Source organism: Martes martes, assembly GCF_963455335.1.
Source record: "Martes martes genome assembly, chromosome: 11".
NCBI classification, from domain to species: Eukaryota; Metazoa; Chordata; class Mammalia; order Carnivora; family Mustelidae; genus Martes; species Martes martes.
In genome coordinates this window covers 13,970,288-13,991,957 of record NC_137899.1, presented here as the reverse complement: position 1 = coordinate 13,991,957, position 21,670 = coordinate 13,970,288, and the positions used below count along the sequence as shown (strand labels likewise).

Genomic DNA, 21,670 nt, shown 5'->3' with positions numbered 1-21,670 from the left:
CAGGGTTAGGCAAACTGCAGCCTGTCCTTGACTGGTCTTTTTATGACCTGTAAACTAGAAAGAGTTTTTTACATTTTGAAAGGCTAGAAAAGGAAGGAAGACAGAAAAAGAAAAATATACAGCAGAAACAGTAATAGCCCACAAAGTCTAAAATATTTACTACTTGCTACAGAAAAAGTTTGCCAACTTCTCTTTTAAGTTATATGGAGACAGTTTGGATATATATGTGTGTGTGCATTTATCTCTCTCTCACACACACACACCAAACAACACATGTGTATTAACCATGGTTATTTTAGTGTGATGAGACTATGGATAATTTGTTTTCTTTGTTATATTTTCTAAAATGAATATATTCTATTTTTTAATAAGACAACAAAAATTTACGTTAAGTTCTGCCATCAAGGTAAGACAATCTGAAGTTAACTACTGATTCTACACAACTTTCGTCAGGGATCAGGTTTTTTCCTTTTTCGTTAGGTAACTATAAAACAACACAATAAATACTACCCTAAATTTAGCTACAATATAGAAAATTCTAAAATACAGAAAAACCCAAAGAGGAAAAAACAAACATTAACTACTGTCCCAGTACAAAGTGAATACATTAATAATCGTTTTTGTTTGGAAGCTACTTTTTTTGGGAAGCTACTTTTATTAGCCCAACAATTACCATAAGTAACTTAATGTATTGTTTAAATATTTTTCTACAGCACAATTCTTTAATGTATATAGTATTTCACTGCATGAGTGTACTGTAATTTTCTTATAATACCCTTTTAGACATCCAGTTTTTGCCTCTAACCAACCTGAAGGCACGATTCACACACTTGGATAGAAGACGTTTGGAGTTTTGTTTCCCTGGGATAAATTTCTAGAAGCCGAACTAAGGATAGATGGGGATGTGACCTCATATCAGGTCTGTTTTGGTTTGGTCAGTACACATGCCCAAACTGCTGTCCAGCAGTGCGGGGACTACAAGACAGGTTCCTGCTCTAACATAGGACTCGAACCCAATGCCGGGGGTGGGGGTGGGTAGGAGCACTTGCTTAGAAGTGACTGGCAATTTTCTCCATTATTGTTTTTTGTCTCCTGTCCATCTCAGACAATGTCCTGTCTGCTTCCCCAATTTCCTTCTCCTTTTGTTAGACTTTTGATCCTTCTGTCCACACTTGCTAGGGAAACTACCTATCGGCCATGCCCCACAGTGCCCAAGGGACAACCGTCTTAATGTGCTGATAAAAGCGCATGAGCAGCGTCTCAAATGGTTTGAAGCAGAGTAACAGAAAGTAAGTGAACAACATTAAGCAGCACTTTCAGCGACTACTGGGCACCAATCCTGAGCTTTGGGAGAAACAGACATTAGCTCTTTCCTTAGAAAGAGTTTGGGGCAGTGAGGAAGACACACAAAGAAGTCCTTTAACTCAAGTGTGAAGGGCAAGTACAGAAGTACAAAGCAGTGGTGTCTACCAGCAGAGGAGGAAGGCTCCTTGGGAGAAGGGAACTCAGGCTGAGGCCGGACTGTTTCTCTGGCCCCGTTACAAGCTCTCTGAAGACTGGGACTCATGGAAGTTCTGGCAGCTGGGCTCTCCTCTCCATCCCCCACCCCTCCCCAGTTCTGTGGTCTGCGCTCTATCCCACACCTGCCTCAGAGGGGCAGCAGCAGCTGCAGGTGGGGGAAGAGTGAAATACTACCCTAAGCTCATGTCCCACCTAAAAGCAGATCAATGATCTCAAAACCCTTTATACTGATAGGCAGGTTCTCACCCATGAACGCTAATATGCTTCATCCAGCCGTCTCCTCCACTTCTCCACTGACCTAACAGGCATCTCAAGTGGACCCACACAAAAACATCTCCTGACTTGCCCTCTTAATGTGTTCCATCAGCAGTCTTGCCCACGTGAGGAAAAAGCAGCTTCGGTTCCCAGTTTCTCAGGTTAAAAGAGTCACCATTGTCTTCTGTCTTCTTCTTACATCCCACATTGAACCATCAATAAATATGACAGGGTCTACCCTCAAAATACACCCAGAATCCAGTCATTCCCCACCAGCTCCACGAGGCTGACCAACATACCAGGATTTTTAGGGAGGTTCCTGCAGTCACCTCCTACCCTATCTCCCATCTTTACGGACCCTTCATCGTTTGGCTCTATGCAAAATCCAAGTTTGATTGTTTAAGTCTGCTGCTCAAAACCCCTCTGCTGGCTTCCCACCTCACTCAAAGTAAAAGCCAAAACTGGGGAGCACCTGGGTGGCTCAGTTGGTTAGGTGACTGCTTTTGGTTTGGGCCATGATCCCGGAGTCCCAGGATAGAGTCCTGCACTGGGCTCCCAGCTCGTTGAGGAGTCTGCTTCTCCCTCTGACCTTCACCCCTCTCATGCTCTCTCTCACCGTCTCTCTCTCAAATAAATAAATAAAATCTTAAAAAAAAAAAAAAGCCAAAATTGGCACCAAGGCCAGTGAGCCCCTACATCATCTGCCCCTACACAACGTACCCCTCTCCCTCTCTCCTCCCCCCTCAGGACTTCTAGCTCTCTCCTCCACACCTGCTCCATCCGCTCTGGTGATAACGGCTTTATACTCCACAAAGACACGCCAATCACACTGCTGCCTCAAGGAAAATTTTGCCCTGGCCGCTACCCTTGCCAACATCCCTCTGGCACAGATCTCCCTCCAGATCTCTGCCAAAGCACACATACCTTATGACAGATGTCTTCCCTTGATCGCTCTATATTACATGGCACCCACCCCTGGCCCTTTCCCCATTTCCCTCTTTAACTACTCCCCTTGCTATTTATCTCTGTCAACATGGCATATTCACTTGCTTGTCTGTCTTTCCCCACTAGAACACTGCCCCACTAGAACATCGCGGGAACTCGGTAAGTGGTTGCTGGCCGAGTGAATGAATGAATGAACGGCTCTAACTGCACACTTTGCTACACCCTGTGGCTGTCTCCCCAGTAAGGCTGTTCTCTGAGAGAAAAGATTACGTCCTATCTTCTCTTCCCTCAGCAGAACACGGGGATTCTCAACTGAGAAGAAGTACCTGACGTACTACTAATTGAGTCTGAAGAAGAGGAATCCCCAATAAATACAAAGAAACATTTGACATGAAAAAATTTTCACACATGAGTTGGATCATAATATGGGCACAGTGAAAGCATATTAGTTTCCCACAGCTGCTCTAATAGATTACCACAAACTTGGCGGTTTAAAATAACGGAAATTTATCCTTTCCAACTTTTGAAGGCTGGAAGTCTAAAACCAGTTTCACGGGGCCCAAATCAAGGTGTTGGCAGGGCTGTACTCCCCACAGAGGCTCTAGAGAATCTGTCTGCGACATGCCCCCTTCAGCTGTCGGTGGCTGCCAGCATTCCCTTGGCTGTGCATGGCGCTCCAGTCTCGGCCTCTCTGCTCACACTGCCTTCCCCTTTCCTGTGCCGGCGCTCGTTCTTTAAGAATACTTGGGAGTGCATTTAGGGCCGACCCAGATAATGCAGGACAATCTTCCCATCTCAAGATCCTTCATTAATTGTATTTTGTGCCATATAAAGAAACATTTATGGGCCGTGGGATTAGGATGTGCTATCTTTGTGGGCCACTATTCAGCTTAAGAAAGAAGGCATTTCCGGTAGCATTCAATAAACTTGTGTCCCTAAAGCTTAATTTTCCTTGTCTTTCACCAAAAGAAAAGAAAATCACAACTTTAAACAACAACAAAAAGCCACTTTGTCCATTCAAGGAAATTTAAAAAAAGTATCAAGAACCATTTACTGGATGAGTAACCACACAAATGGGATAAGGAGACTAGAGAATCGCTTTCCGCTTTTTTTTTTTTTTTTTACCCTAGACTATTGGGCACGCCTTCCCTTTTGCTATCCTAAATATGAATCAGGTTATGTTCACTTGATACATGAAAACAATTAAAGAAAGGAGAACAAGAATCATAGCAACCTAAGGGCCAGGAGGACCTTACCTCAAGTTAATAATGCTTGTTTTGGTTAGTAAGCAGCACTGCATTAATAATTTTTGAGCATTCCTTTTCCACAGAAGAGTCCATTTTAAATAACCATGTCTCTTTCAAGACTTTTCTAGAATTTTGCAGCAAAATAATGACAACTGAGGTTGATGAAGCACTTACAACATGTCAGATTATGCTAAGCTCTTTGTAGGCATTACCTCACTCAATCCTCCCCAGAGCTCAGGATGTGAGAACAATCCATACTCCCATTTGTGGATGAGGAGAGTCAGGCTTAGGCTCACACAGGAAGTACATGTCAGACCTATCTGACTCTAAAACCTGGCTGTGCCATCAGACTGTCGCTGGGATACGGTCTTGTACTATTCTTAGCGGTTTTTGGTTTATTTTGTTTAGATTAAGCTATATATTTTTAAAGGGAAGTCAGCAACTTTGGGTTCTGAAATACCTAATACAAGACAAACACTGGTACACGAAAAATAAATGTGAGTGAGCTTTGGGCCCTCTTTTGTAGAATGGCTGAATTTCATTTACCCAGGCACACAAGGAGCAGATGGCCGCATGCCACAAAACAGACCCTAATCTTATCAATAATAAGTCTGGGCCTCTACTCCATCCAACTATGACCAAGCAAGTGGGATGATTCAGTTTTAACATTCTTTTCCCATGATCATCAACTCTAACGAAGAAACTAAGGGGAATGGAGAGAACAATAAAGAATGGGAAACCTGACAAACCAATGAAAACAACCACACGTTCCATAATAGCTAAGGCCGACCAGGCGGCGGGAGATTTAAAGATCACAGGTGGCAGCAAGGAAGAGCTCACAGTGTGTTTTGCACACAAAAGGGAAAGAAAGACCGTATCTCCAAATTTCTGCATATGAAAGGATTTGAGCATAAATATCACACAACGTGAATATTCAGGGGAAAATATTTTGCTTCCGAGAATTCCTTCGGACCCTCTTCAGTGGATCTTTTAACAACATGGACTTATTATCAAGACAAGCAAACCACCTTGACCGAAGTCCCCCAGCCAATAATCAGCGTCACGTTGTCCTTCCAGCAGAGGCTGCACGGATACATATCTGGGCGAAGACTTATGTCATCCCGGGGCACGTTGGTGATTCTCTGCTTGGAGGTGATGTCAAAAATCTTCACACCCTGAAAAATACAAGAGCATTAAGTATCCTCTACTCGCGAGAAGGAAAGGAGAGGAAAACTTATTAACAGCCCCTGCCACACACCACCAATAACCAGCACCGGGAAATATTGACAGTGTTTATTGAGCACTGCTGGGAGCCATGCGAAAGAAAATGCTCCACTCCACACAAACCCTGTGAGAACCCACAACAAAAGAAAACCTCTACCCTTCTTTGGGGACAAAAGAGATTTTATTAGTAGATGGCATCAGGGGCTCAGACACAACACAAATGGGAAACGGGACAGATATCCACCACTGCATTTCCAAAATGACGGACAAGTAACATTTCTAATTGTATTGTTCCACTAAAAAAAATGGAGGTTTTTTTTTAGAAAAGCTTTGAATCTGACAAACCACTATGTGTAAAGAAAACTATACCTGACATTTTAAAGCACTGAAATGGAAACATCAAGCAAGCAGCTAACTAAAAATAAACCAAGAGGCCACAGGTTTGTTTACCCTTAACTGTGACCCGGGAGAAGTTTAAGAAAAGTCCTGAATAGCAAGGTGGGTTCTGGGAGAATTCTACCATTTAAAACTGAATAGGACAAATTTACTAAATTATACCTTGAAATTCCAAAGGATAAGCCAGATGTCAAAAGCTAATTTTTAAAGTTTCTACTCAGCCTTTCTCATACTGAGTAAACTTTAAATAGAGTGCAACACCAAAAATTACAATCTACTTTTTAAAAGGCAGGCCTCTTTTTCACCTGTGATTATACGGGGAGTAAAATGAAATCAGCAATATCCTGTACTTGTTCCACAGCAACTATACTTGCCCTTGGCTAATAGGCAAATGGTATTTTCAATACCGCATTCCCAATGCAACCCTTCAATTATTAAGATGCCTTTTCATTTTCTTGGCTATTCTCCATGCCTCGGGTTTCTTACTCCAAAATAAAGTCCAGAATATGTTGGGAATTACTCTTATTATGAAAGCCAAAAGCAATCTAATCTCTTTAACCTTCCAGGTATGAGAGCAGGCGCCACTTGTATGTCTTAGAAAAGACCACTGCAGGGACGCCTGGGTGGCTCAGTTGGTTAAGCAGCTGCCTTCGGCTCAGGTCATGATCCCAGCGTCCTGGGATCGAGTCCCACATCGGGCTCCTTGCTCGGCAGGGAGCCTGCTTCTCCCTCTGCCTACCACTCTGTCTGCTTGTGCTCACTCTCGCTCCTCTCTCTCTCTCTCTGACAAATAAATAAATAAATCTAAAAAATTAAAAAAAAAAAAAAAAAAAAAAAAAAAAAAAAAAAAGAAAAGACCACTGCAGCCAGTGGCATCTTTTCCTTTGTCACAGCTCTCCCAATGTGTCCACTTTTGTGGCTCTGAAGAAGGATCAGGAAGATGAAGACGTGCTTTTACCATATTATTGGCCCAAGCAATCAGGTGGCCTCTCCACTTCACGCTCCTTATGTTCCCTTCTCCTTCGTGCAGAACAGAAGATTTCCATCTGCTCATCCAAGATCGTTCAAACAGCAGCAACTAGGGACAAATACAAAGGATGTTTAGAAACTGAGAAGCATATATCAGGTTTCTTACTTTTTTTTTTTTTTTTTTGTTGGTCCTCAGAATGTTGAAGTTACTACAAAGTCAAGCCACAAGATGGCACCAATACACCAAAATTCATGGAGAAAAATTTGTCAGTCAAGAATTGTGCCACAGAAAGTTCTTTAAATGATTGCCCAGAAATTAATTTATTTTGTAACTGGGGAAATCAAAACTTTGTAATTTTTTTCCTTGAAAATAAAATACTAGTCACAGCTTAAACTGTAATAGTCAGAAGAAGGCTGTTTTTCATTTAACCCAAGAAAAATAATTTTACAATGATGTTTGAACAGTAATTCATGTCATGAAATAAGATAAACTTGCTTTAGGATTAAACTTCTTTAAAAAGTTCATAGTTAGCCAGGGTCTTTATTTTAAAAGGAAGAATCTATAAAAAAAAAAAAAATCTGCTGGGGAGGGTGGTGCCTGGCTGGCTCAGTCGGTTGTGCATGTGACTCCTGATCTCAGGGTTTTAAGTTCGAGCCTCACACTGGGTGTAGAGACTGATTAAAAATAAAATCTTAAAAAAAAAAATCTGCCAGATAAATTTTATTACCAAATATAACTGGTTAAAATCTCTAAGACTGGTGAAGATGTAGTTCTAATAATTCATGCATTATTAAGGATACAGTATTTTTTCTTGATGTACTCAATTTAAATCCCTTAAGACATTTATATAACATAACATATATAATTTATATAATATATAATTTATAATATATAACTTCAGACATGTAATCCTGAAATATATGTTTATCTTTTAAAAGCAAGGCTAAGGATAGAATTGATCACAGAATTGTAAAAATTCCTATCTTTAGAATAAATTTCAGTTTACCTTAGTGTATTTTGTGTCCTTTCCCACCCCTAAAGGGGAAAAACAGGTACCAGGAGAAAGAGAATAAATTCACATTTTATTTATATTTCTTGCAGATATTTCTCAGCAGCTAGGTTCCTATAGTCAAAAGGGGCAAACACAAGACAAACATGCACCAAAACCCTAAAATTAAGTAAGTGTCCACATTCACAAATACACTGAGAATGGTCACTTTAAAATGACATAAACGTCTGAAGTTCTCTATTATCCATGAAAAGAAAGGTGGCTTCACCGGGACCATAGTGGAGACTGGAGGGAGGGCTTTTACTGACCATATGGTATCCTGTCTTCCCATCAGACAGATACAGGATACCCTCTTTGCTCTCAAAGATCTTCCCACCCATCTTGTCCCTTCCCAATCCAGGTTCTAAGTAAGAAATCACCACCACCACGCCTCCCTACTCCCAGTTAAAGACCCTTAGGTCCATCCTCTGTGATTTTTCCTCTCCCTCCACCATGATGCAAAAAACAGAGCCAAGGAGGTCGCTGAATAGGTTCACTATTTTGTGACAGGGTAAGTTTGAAATCTGGCGAAGGAGGAGAAAGCCTGAGATTATCCTTCCTGCTACACATTCCACTAAAGATGGCTAAGTAAAAACAATCACATTACACATGAGGAATTGATAAGATCATAATGTCTATCTTCCACCTGTGGCTTGGATCCGAGGGAGGGGATTTTCAGAAGTGGGCTGGGCCCCAGAAGCACCCCATAACCACCTGCTAGGAGGAATGGCTGACTGGGTAGTGAGGAGGAAAGTGTGGTGTCACATGGCATCAAATCCCTCTCCCTCCGATCCCACCTAGAGATGACCAATGCTGTGTGAGAGGGGAACATTCCACCCTTGTGCTAGGAAAACTAAATATGCCCCCAATTCTAAATGAAGATGTCTATAAACTATGACAGAAACAAGACCTCAGTGAAGGCCACGGTTTAACTCATTACAAGAAAGAGCCCATCTGAGAAGTGGGTGGTAGGGCAGATGCCAGCAAGCCCAAACACCTCACGCTCAGCGTCATGGCGGTGGAGGTAAGGGGCGGCATGGGAAAATCGCACTCAGGGACACAGAGGGAGTGGTCAGCACTGGTAGTGTAACCTGAGTAGCCACTCACGCTGTCACTGGGCCACACAGCTTGGAAGGAGAAAAGAGGTCTGGGGGCATGGTGGTGGGTGCCCATCAGTGGCAGGCTGTGCCCTACAAGAGAACCTCAAACTGCCTCAGTGGATACAGCAAGCAGGCTCTTCACACGTACACCAATATTTACACCCTTTGGAAGCCACTTCCCCAACAGGCAATTACGTTCTAATTCAGGCAGGAAGGAAAACACAGAACTTCCTTCTCCTACCATGTCCAGAATAAAAGATTTGGACAAATCCTCACAAAATCTATGACATATTCACAGCAACTACAACTGTGAATACTGAATATAGACTTCTCCCAGTAAACAGGAACAAGAAAAAACACCAGCCATATGGAAGAATCCAGTATTTGAAAACAACAGGACTTATCTAGGGAATAAGGGAAATCTCCCACTCCTGATTCCACATGAATGAGACCTTCCATCAAACAGACAAGAACTTTAAAAAATAATTCTTCTTCTCAGGTGACAACAAAATTAAGCAAATGAACACCAAAGGATAAGAAACACAGAGCAAAGCTGAAACTAAAAAACAAAACAAAACAAACAAACAAAAAAACTCTATACTCTCGAGTAAGAGAAGAAATCAAACTGTGACCAGAGCACTCGGAAAATGAGAACACAAATACTGCACATCTAAACTTTAGGGGATGCAGTCAAAGTTGTAAACAGGGTAACTCCATAGCCCTAAAAGTCAGTAATGAGCAGAAACAGATGTGGGTGCACTAGCTACACGACAAAAACAAAAATTCCTTATTGAGAGATATAAAAGGAGAGCTACATAAAGGTACATTATGTTCCTGGATAATAAGACTCAAAATTCTCACTGAAGAGCCCAAGTTTTAGTAGTTAATCTGTGATTTTAATGGGAACATAAAGAAAACCCCAAAGGAATTATTTATAGGACTTCCAGAACATTATCAATTCATTTGAAGATATGTGAGAATAATAGGAATTTTTTTTTAATGAAGCGATTTGTGGCTGGAAGGCTGGGTGTTTTGTAAAATTGGTACTCAAAACAGTACAGCAATGGTCCTACACAGGGAAGCAGGTGCCCTCAACTCACAGCCTTTCTGGAGAATCCTTTAGCGCTGGGGAGTCAAAGCTTTAAAAATGACCCCAGAAGTCTGCACCTAGATATTTATGCTCAGAAGTTATCAGACAAGTGAGTAAAGAAGTATGTAAAGTTATTTGTAACAGCTAGAAATGGACTAACGACTGGGAAATGATCGACTAAAGCGTGGCAGAGCTAGATCACCCAAGAAGAGGATGCGTACATTTATAAATGATTTTATCCACCTACATTTATTTAATGTAAAAATATGTTCAAGGCCATTAAATAAAAAAGCAGATTGCAAAATAGTATTAAATATGATGACCTTTAAATAAAATATGTGTATCCATATAGAAAAATCTGATACCTTATAAAGTAATTATAATTCTAGAAACAGGTGATAGGAGATTTATATATTATTTCTATTTCATGATTATTCTGCTTGAAACATGTGAATTATTTTTATGTTCACACATAGAGAGCTGAAAATCCGTTCTCCAATTTTGATAATCAACATAACTTAAGAGAACAGCTGAAATAAAACAGTATCAACAATTCAATGAAACCTAGAAAAAGAAGGAATGTTGCAGTCATACTAAATATGTGTTAGAATTAATTCCCATAAACTGTAACTACTTTTTAAATAAAACGTTGACTTTATAAAAATGTTAGTGAAGTCTTGTTGCAATTCCAACCAATACCCAAACTCAGTCCCGCTGAGCCTTTCTGCTGACGGTGGCTGGATCCGGCCTCCTTTGTCTCCTGCTCCAGCTCCAAGGAAAACTTCCAGCAGAGGGCAGGAAGAAAAGGAGGGTGAGAAGAATTCTGAATTCAGCTGGTCTCAGGGTTGAGTCTGACCTTCCAGAGTTCTATTACAAAACACCCTGTGTACCCTGCTCTGACATGGGATCAAGGAAGCTTCTTCCTTAATATTTTTATAGTACAGACGGTACACATCATCCTGTGGCACTGAGGAGTGCTCAAAAAAAAAAAAAAAAGATGGGGGGAGGCTGATATACTGTCTTCTGGAAAGGAAAACAAATTTTAACTAATTTACATTACAGTTTTAGACATGATTTGTGTTATTTTCTGATGTTTCTCAAATAGCAGCAGATTCAATAATTTTCCCTTCATATTTTATGGATAAAAAAGAAGAAATGATGTGTATATAAATGGCCTTCAATATATTAGGAAAGCAAATTCTTTTGTAAGTCCTCCTAATTTCTTGGTTCTGTATACATTTTAGGGTCATGCTGGTTCTATCACGGGATAATGAATACCACGCTATGTCTTGCTCACTGGCACTCATGTATTTACTTTTCAAACCCCAACAGGCTGCAAATGCATGGGGGTAAGAAACCACATTGACTTTGCTAGACGCACGGGGCACGTGATGAATAGGAGATACTGAATAGGCTTCCCCGGCCCTACCAGTCTCCCCCTTTCTTCCCTTGTCTATGCGCACAGTGTGTTTGCTGCAGGAGGAGCTACATCACACACCCAAGCCCTCCGGTTACTCAGCCCATCTTCAGTTAGTGATGTCCCTAAAGCTATTTTGGACATACTGGCATCTGCCCTGATCTCAAAAACCTAAGGGAAGGAACCCTGTGGACTGACTGGTCCACAGTTACTACCTCTTCAATGTAACGACATCCCTTGAGATAGGGCTCATTTATATTGGCTCCCTGTCCTACGCCTGAAATGTCGGTCCAGTTCCCTTTGCTCAGCGGCAGAGGAGATAATCTGTGCATAACAGACCACAGATTTCGGAAGTGCTTTTAAGATCAGTCTTCCTCTATTCAGTTTAGCTGACTGCAGTTCCCTCATTTTGGGGATGCCACCTGGCCTCCCACTTGGCCCAAATGGTGATGATTTGAACTGGGTTTGTGCGCTGCTGACATGCCCCCCCATCACTGCCACGCCCTCTTCTCCTGGTGGTCTAGCCTTCGCCTGCTTCTCTCCTCTCTGGTGCCTCCCCTGGTCCTTAAGGCACTTATTTCTGCCTTCCCTCTCCACTCTACTTTCTTCCTTACTCATGAGTCCTACCTCCCAATCCATACATAGCAGAAAACCTTAAATGTCAGCTAGAAATTATGGAAGTGTTGCCATTACTGTCCTTTGAAACTCTGTGAATACAACTAGGCGGCACCTCAGGACTTGATTTGCAGCATTCTGTGGGGCCCATGGTTTCACCCAGGAGGGAAAAGGACCAGACAATCCACTCTACATTTGCTTTTTTAATCCTAATCTATGAGAAATTCAAGCAGAAACACACTGTCTGGCAGGAATGCCAAGGAAAGTTCCGCTTCAGTGATTTAAGAAATGATAAGCTGCTCTTCTTACAAACAGTCTACACTAATTTAACTACAGCAGAACTATCTGCCTGTATTTCCCTGACATTTAATAAAATCCATTTCTTTCTTCTAGTCATAAAACTGCCTAGAGACCTACTGAGCGTGAATGTTCTACAAAGCATTTTAGAGGGTAAGTCATTGAGTGAACTACCTTTAAAAGCAACTGGTTAATTTATTTGGTTCATCTTCCACATCCCATAATATTGAATTGTCATTATCACAATACTGAGAGCAATTTAAGCTCAATGGGAGCTAAGTACATAGAGAGGAAAAACTGTTTCCAAGAGGTCTATTTTTTGTTGGAGAAAGTATTCTAGGGCTTTATTTCCCATAAATCCACATTCTGGCAGTCAGCACTCTTGGTACTTATATTTCAATAGGAGCCCTCACATCCTCAGCAATATACTTTATTCTCCTATGTTTTGTGCTGATAAATCTATCTAGTACTTTGCCACACTACAGAGTGGGAAGGATGCACATCCTAGAATCTTCCCCACACAGGGCGGGATTCCTTTTGGGCTGTAATAAAGCCACCGATTCTGGCAACATAACACCCATCATTACCCATCGCCCACTCTTCCCTGATGGAGGAAAGGGAGGATGATTGGCCCCTTTTTAATCATCTTGTGATCTTTCAAGTATATAAATCACTTGAGTCCTTCAGGCTTCCTACACACCGGCGGCACCGCTCGCTCTGAGGCAGACAACGGTGTGGGGAAGAATGGCCGGGGCGGAGGAGAGCCCACGGGCGAGTCCTAGACAGCAGGTGCATTACTGCAGGAAGGACCGAGGGGCTTGGAGAAAACAGACTCCATAGAGACAAAATACCAAATCCCAGAAGATGTTGGAGCTAGAGATAATAAAACTGAGAGATAAAGAAAGAAAAGGAAAACCCAGCACATTAGAACATGCCAAAGAGATGAAGGACGTAACGATGGGCAGGGCCTGGCTCAGAAGGATTTAAACATCCAAAGTTGGAAAAGATTAGAAATGAAATCCAAGAAGTCAAGAAAGCAAGTAAGAAAAAATGAGCGAGCACAGAGAAGAGCTGGGATAGTGTTGGGGGCTGACAACAGACAGGAGTCCTGGATCTGGATGGAGGCAGGAGTGACCACAAAGAGGGAATGGCAGGTGTCTCTGTCTTGCTTCCTGCTTTGGCTCAGCACCAAAGTTTAACACACACAGCTTTTCCAAACACCATCCAGAAAGAACATAAAGCATGTAGGAAGAGAAAGAGAATTTCCTGAATGCAGTATTGCTTAAATTCAGTAGAGATTTGCGGGATGAGTTATAATCCTTCAATCTCCTTTCCCTAGAGGTAATTTAATGTGTTTAAAAGAGGTTAAATACGGGTCCAAAACTGCTACCACAGGAAGTCTCTGTACCCAGACATATTTCCAGGGCTTGCTTGACAGACCACTTGCTTACGAGCAATGTCTGAGTAAACACAACGCCAATGCAACGCAGCTTTTGGACAAAAGCCCTTGAAGTTAACCAATCCCGTGAAAATGCTTTGAAATTTGAGAAACACCCTACCGACATCAGGTAACAGTCAATTCAGTGACCAAGAATTCCAAGCTACAGGTTCAATGAGAACACAAAGAAGCTAAACACTAGAGGTGACATGTAGGAGTACTTTCCTTTATTAAAAACTAGTGATGACAGATAGACAGAGATCTGTGTATCCACCTGCCCATCAATATGGGTTTAGCAGTTAACTGTGGCTACATGTGAAGGAGGCTCCTACTTAAACCAGCAATCTGCAATTTCTGCATATGCAAATGCACAACTGCAAACTAATTTTAAAAGTAAACAAGGTATTCTGAAATAATTTTACCACTTTAAAAAAAAAAAACAAAACTTCCGGGGCACCTGGGTGGCTCAGTGGGTTAAGGCCTCTGCCTTCAGCTCAGGTCATGATCCCAGGGTCCTGGGATTGAGCCCCGCATTGGGCTCTCTGCTCGGCGGGGAGGCTGCTTTCTCCTCTCTCTCTCTGCCTACTCGGGATCTCTGTTGTCAAATAAATAACTAAAATCTTAAAAACAAAACAAAACAAAACAAAACTTCCATTATGGGTCCCACAGACTTAACAGTGCTGGTGGTGAAGCCAAACACTTTGGGTCTGTTTTTTAATTTGCAGCTGTTTAAGGATACATTTCCATTTAGCAGCAGCGTAAACACAAAAAAGTCATCCACTGGGTGATTAAACTTGAATTAATGCTCTGTGAGATGCATAAGGATCTCTAATTTTAAATACGCATAATCTCAATCACAGACAACTGGAAGCAGATCTCCACCTGGTGGGGATTATGAAAAACAAATATAAAAACTGCCAAGTCTTGAGGAACGGAAAAAGTCACCTGATCACACAGGCTTATGTGTTAGAACAAGCACTTCACTCAATTGAAAGTAAAGCAGAAGGGGAAAAAATAAAGAACAGGACACCGACTGCAGAAGAAACCAAGTCACATGAACTTGCCCTTCAGAGGGCACATTGTTCTGTCCTTGACAGCCTCCATGCAAGTGGGAGAGCTGATGGTTTGAGGGCAGACTCACATGCATGTAGGAGCTTCTCCGTGCCCTCTTTTCACAGACTTCAGTGTCTACTCTAAGTCTCATTATGACTTCTATATAATGCCTCCCTGGGAACAAGAATAATTATTCCAGATTTAGCCAAAATTGGAGAAAAGGCTGCAGGCTATTCAGTAAGCAGCAATAATTTGTGCTCAAACTGACAATAAATATCAAATGGACAGTCTTCATTGTCCTGGCTTCTATGGTAATATTAAAAGCTGCCCCAAGCAAAGAACACAGTCAGACAAATCACAAAGGAAGATATATAAGTGGCTGGTAAATAAAAATGTTTGAAATTGCTAATAATTCAAAGAAGTTATAAAACAGAACAATGGACTATCTTTCTTTGTATATCAAAACTGGCAAAGAAAATGTGGAGAAACAGGTAGCTTCATACACAGCTGGTGTAAACTGGTATGTTTCCTCGAATGCCATTTATGTGGTGGTATGCATTTAAATCCTAAAAATTAATCAGGATCTCTGACTCAGTAATCCCAATCTTGGGAATCAGAGCTAGGGAAAAACTAAAAAGCATAGTGCCAGTTCATGCCCAAAGATTTCTAGCTTCATTACAGCATGATTTATGATAACCAAAACCTGTATACAACTTAATGGTCCAATACTAGGAGAATGGTTAAGAAAAATCAAATAGATCAATAGGATGGAATATTATATAACCATTAAAAATGTCTGATTTAAGATTAGACTTCAAAAGTGTAGGTAATTTCATGTGATTTACAATGTTAAGCAGAGATCCAAAATATTGAGGTTACTTTATATATTCTTTCATTATTGCCTTTTCTTATAAAAGTAATGCAAGTTTCTTTTTTTTTTTAAAGGATTTATTCATGTATTTGCTAGTGTGCATGTGCAAGCACAAGCAGACTCAAGGTGGGGTTCCATCCCAGGACCCTGGGATCATGACCAGAACTGAATGCAGAGGCTCAGCCAACTGAACCACCCAGGTGCCCCAGTAATGCATGTTTTCTTAAAAAAATAAAAAATTTTAAAAAGAGGGGGGGAGGCAGAAAATGCCATGGAAGGCCAAAAAGAACACTCGTTATCCTGCCCAGACATTGTTAAAGTTAATATTACTAATATTGCCAATAATTTCAGAGATAGCCTTTCATGAACATTTCAATATACATAATTATATTTCTACCAAAAAGAAATCAGAGTACATATACACTTTTGTAAAGTACCTCAACACAAGCAATCTAGCAAATGTCGGGCATTTTATTTGTTGCAACTGAGAAAGAGAAAAGCGGACAGCCAGGAGTTGGCCAGGCACTCACAGCTAGGCCTTGGTGCTCTCTGGGTGAACATAAACAATTTTACAGAAAACCAACATCAGACAAAGCCTCATGACCATGAAAGATCGGGACAAAAACAAGACCACTCCATACGCATGTCTGAACACAGACAAAATTCGAACATTTTGCAAGCCACATAAATGATCAAGTATCTCCCTATCCTGGCTAAAATGAGAGACTGCTGCTTCTTTACCAATGATATTTTTAGCCTTGATTCTTTCCTCCTCCTAGACAAGATTTATTAACGTACCCAACTGTAGCATTACTCTTACTTCCTGAAAACTGAAAGGAAACCAACAATAGGGGAGCAAGTGCAAGGGCAAAGGAGGGCAAAATTACCCCACAGTGATACATACATATATATACACATACACATTCTTCCCCCTCAAAAGGCTTGGTAATATTTTATCTCATTTTCCTGCAAAATCACCATTCTGATTCATAGTCTAATGGACCAACTGCTTTCCACCAAAAGCATGCCACCCATCTACTTTTGGAAATATGCTGTATGCCATTCCTAAAATCCAGGTACTGTGTGTTCACAGCTCCTAGCGTGGACCCTGACACAAAGTTGTGTTCAAGAAGCAGAGATTTGGGCCAAACAGTCCTGTGAAAAGCCTGTGATTCAGCTTGTATTGGTGATGACAACCTACAATACTTGCAGCTAAGATGCCTTTGTTTTAATAGCTGTATCTTAAAAAAAGAAAAAAACCTCCCAAAGTTAATGACAGTATTTACACATCTTTTATATGGGCAGAACACACCTCTCAGTGTTCATGACAGTCAAGGTATTAAACCCCACAAGAAAACACAATGAGCAATCTGAAGCAGGCAATTATTCTTACACAGTCATTAACTACTCAAAATACTTAAGAAAAATCACAGCACTCTCAGCACGCAAAGGAAGATAGTTTCAGTAAGGAGCAAAGGATGGTTTGATTGCTCCAGGAAGACAGATGGTAAACCTGATGTCAGAATTAGGGGGAAGCTGCAAAAATATGGAAATATTATGTATGGAAAAGTGAGATGAACTCATGAAAGAAAAAAGCTTCTATTGTCAAAAGGTATTTGATGGATATGAAACAAGAGAGATCACTGAAGAAAACAAAGCTTCCATGACTCCATCTCAAAGACTCTGGGAATCCTACATGTTGATATCAAAAAAGCAATGAATATTTGAAACAAGTGAACCTGATTTTGAAAGCAGTGAAGAATGCCTATTGACACTGAAATGATTTCTACTTTAAGAACTGGGTTTCTATTTTTAGCTTCAGCAAGTTCAGTAGGTACAGAAAAGGCCCGCCAAAATATACTTTTACGACACAGCCTTTTCATGATTTGGTTTTTACATACCTAAAAAAAAATGTTTGTGAAGGCTATACTTGTGTAGTACTTCTTATTAATGGGTTTTTTTAAAATCAATTTTGGTATGTGTAGAACATGAAATGAATTTCTAGTAATGGATTTATAACAATTTATAACATAGTACTTGAAGAAATGAAGGTATTTATGTACAATGGCTCAACATCCAACCGTAAATTTGGACGTAAATTTGGTAGCTACCTATGGAGTAAGGCGTGACAAACGTTTGCACGTATAAAGCTGCCACGTGACCATTTGCAGAAACATCACCCCCTGAGATTCACTGGACAACAAACCGAGCAGGATAACTGATAGTCAAATCCCTTTTGGCCCCAAGAATCCTAGCTCCAACGTCAGCAGAAGATAGCAAACACGGAAGGAAGCACCTCTCCATGTTATGTTTAGTGGTTCACTGGGCTGTCGGGATTCTAGAAAGATCCATATTAGTACAAAAAGGCACTCTATTGAATCCCCTTCCAGAAATGATGCAGAAGACAATCTGGAAAGAGGAAAAAAAAACAACAAAAAAAGAATGTACTCTGAATTTGCAGATCACTGCTGGAAACTTACAGAAGCTAGCTAATGCTACCACCTCTGTCCTTTGGGAAAAATCTGCCATGAGCCTTCAGCAAAGTGTTTCTCCTCATTTCATGCATGCAGACCCTTTCCTTGTTCTCTGACTGACATTTTCTAGCTTACAAAGCAACCTGTCCCTGGGGCCAGGTCCCCTTGTTCTATCCCACCACAACGCCAAACAGCTGACTATCTCATTTCTAAAAATGAACTTGGCTGCAAACAGCATCGTGACAATTTAATAATTTGTCAGAGTGGTAGAACCAACTATTATGAAGTGTTATTTCAGAGTTCAAAGGTAAAGGTTGTAGGAAGCGGAAGTTTATCTGCTGACAGAGAAAACTGAGCAATTAAAAAAAAAATCCAGGTAAGAACTGCTTGGCAGACTTATTTCTAAAATAGAAACCTCATTGTTATGTTCATGTATTAGAATTTTTGCCACACAAGAGGTTACACTTAAAAAAAAATCCATTGGGTCACATGTTTGAAAGCTCTCTCCAATAGCACTTTTAAGAGATGTGCTTTTTCTTTCTTTTCTTCCCTCCAACATGGAAACAAAACAGAATTTGGAATAAGTTTTTTATGCTCATGTGTCAAGCAGGAGAGTCCATAAATCCAGCTATGGCATTCAACTACTGAGAAGTTACCTTGAAAACCTAAAATAAAAGTTTATGCCAAACAGAACTACAGCCTCCTCTGCCTAGTCCCTGATGGATAAGGAGCTATCTCCAAAGACCTAAAAGCCGGAACCTTAAAAAGGAAATAACAACAAATGTGTCAAACTGCAGTCTAGAGTTTTTTCTGCTATGTTGCTGTTTTGCAGGGCTATTTTGAACTGTATGTTGTAATTACTTGAAAAAATGTTTTCACAGAAATCACATTTTTAATAAAGTCAAACAGCTAAAATATTAAATTAGACATCTCTTTTATTTTTTCTTATAAATATCCCCCTGTAGGACTTCCATTTTCCTCATTTCGCTTCTCTAGTCTCTGTGCTCCTTTCACCATTGTTTACAGAAATTGACATATAATTCAAAGACTCATTTAGCATCAGTCTAGGGAAGATCAGTGTTCTTAAGGGTTAAAAATGCCTTTACTCCATATTGCACCTTCATCTGGCTAGAATAATTTTCTCTTTCAAAGGCGGAAGGTCATAACCTCTCAGTGACACGATATTTGTTTTTACTCTTTCTTCTCCCTATAGGATCTGCCATCTGCTCTAAACAGAGAGGTCTTGATATATCTACAATATAGGATTATCGCAATGTTATCACCATTTGCTAAATGCTGGACTCTTCAAACTTGCTCTGCTTAGTTTATGGTGCTAGTTGAAAATTGCAGTTGGAAAGATCAGAGTTGCAGCCAGGCCGATGTCATTTTGTTTTTCTCATTTTTCAAACATATAAAATGCCAGAACTTTGTTATAAAAAAGGCAGGTCCTCCTAAAAACTTGCCAACACTTTCAAAATGAAAATGATCATGTCACAGTAGTGCCCCCTTTAAATGTCACCTTCTCAAAGCCTTTTTCTTAGTTTTTAAAATCAAAGATACATTCCTTAATGAAATCAGGAATATTTCCTGAAATATTTTCAACTAAATAAATATATTTTACAACAAACAAAACACACTAATGCCAAAACCATGCAGCATAAGTGATCTTTAGAAGTGTACACCAGGGGCGCCTTGGGTGGCTCAGGGGTTAAGTCTCTGCCTCTGGCTCAGGTCATGATCTCAGGGTCCTGGGATCAAGTCCCACATTGGGCTCCCCGCTCAGCGGGGAGCCTGCTTCTCCCCTCTCTCTCTCTGCCTGCCTCTCTGCCCACTTGTGATCTCTCTGTCAAATAAATAAATAAAATCTTAAAGAAAAAAAAAGTGTACACTATACAAACACAGAAGGAAGAAATCGCTCTGGGAATTTCTGCAAACCACACCAAACTGGTGCACATTTTGGAAATCTCCAGCTAGTTAACTGCATACAAAGAGGTCATTACAGTTTATTGAATAAACACTGCTTTTTTACTGCTTAATATATACATATTTATACAAGACACTTAATGGATCCAGAGAAATCAGTCGATAGTTTGCGTGTTACAAGTCCCCGAATGGAAGACACATTTACATAGCAATGTTTCTTAAGTCTCTAACGTAGGTAAGAGAAATTATGATGGCTTTTTAAAGAGAAAGAACTCAAAATCAAAATGTTTTAGGAGTAGCTAATTTGTTCATCATCCCATAAATTATTACAGCAAAACTAGTGACTCTAAAACCTAAAAAGGGTATTGGCGCAAGCATAAGTATACACAGATCTAGAAAACTGGAAGTCCAGAAATAAATGCTAACATTTACGATTAACTGATACTTGACAAAGAGGCCAAGACAATGGCAAAAGAATCATTTTTTCAAGGAGGCTGGGGCAACTGGATATCCGTATGTAAAAGAATGAGCTTGAACTCCTTCCTCACATCATACATAAAATTAACTCAAAAAAATTCTAGACCTAAAATTAACAGTTAGAACTACATAACTCTTAGAAAAAACAGAGGCATAAACCTTCATGACCTTGAATCAAGCAATGATTTCTTAGATAAGACACCAAAAGCAAAGTGTCAAAAAAAAGGGGGGGGCTAATGTGACTTTATCAAAATCTAATACTTTGATACCTCACAAGATACCATCAGTAAATTGAGAAGACAGGTCATAGACTGGGAGAAAATATTTGCAAATCATATACTGACAAGGGACATATATACACAATATCTAAACAATTTTTCATAAGTGTGTAATAAAAAGGCAAATAGCACAATCAAAAAATGAGCAAAGAATCCAAGGAGACATTTCTCCAAAGAAGATATACAAATGGCCAAGAATCACATGAAAATATGTTCAACATCATTAATCATTAGGAAAATGGAAATCAAAACAATGAGATACTACTTCACACCCACATGGCATAATAAAAAAGACAGATAAAAATGTTGGTGGGATGACTGGGTAAGCTCACTTGGTTAAGCATCTACGAAGGTCATGGTCATGAACCCAGGGTCCTGGGACTGAGCCCCCCATCAGGCTCCCTGTGCAGCAGGGGGAGTCTGCTTCTCCCTCTGCCCCTCCCCTCTCCTGCTTGCTCTCTCTCTCTCCCCCCCAACAAATAAAATCCTTAAAAAAAGAATGTTGGTGAGAATATGGAGAAACTGAAACCTCCATATATTGCTAATGAGAATGTAAAATAGTGCAGCCCCTTTGGAAACAACTGACAATTGAATTGTACACTTTAAACCGGTAACTTTATGATATGCAAATCATGTATCAATAAAGCTATTAAAAATCTTAAAAAATTGAAAATAAAAAAATCTTAAAAAATGATTTTATATCACTTACAATGACATGTAATCATTATTCTTCACATCAAAATATCACACATATACACATTTATCAATCCTAATATACTGAGCCCTTTATATAATACATTAGACCTTTAGTGTGTTTTTTGAAATTATTTTAATCCAGAAATTCTAACTTAATATCACTTTTTAAGAGTCTTTCACCAGATGACCTGAATTGTTTTTATTTTACTTTCATCTTATATACACATAATTAAATATCTTTTTGTGCTTGAGAAGAAATGTCTACAGATGCATTTCTGAAGAACTGAATAGGAAAAAAAGGAGAAATCACAATCCTCTCTCATAAAACAATGAAC

The 21,670-nt window shown here is 40.0% G+C and overlaps 1 protein-coding gene across 1 annotated transcript in view; it reads right to left on the bottom strand.

Annotated features, from left to right (window-relative positions):
- Positions 1–21,670, bottom strand: part of VPS41 (VPS41 subunit of HOPS complex) — a 173,721-nt gene that overhangs the window by 66,902 nt on the left and 85,149 nt on the right. Inside the window, exons 8-9 of the mRNA XM_080817899.1 lie at positions 6,547–6,666; positions 4,997–5,143 (exon numbers count right to left, since the gene is read on the bottom strand). Coding sequence (XP_080674025.1) covers positions 4,997–5,143; positions 6,547–6,666 — 267 coding nt within the window. The remainder of the gene's footprint in view (positions 1–4,996; positions 5,144–6,546; positions 6,667–21,670) is intronic.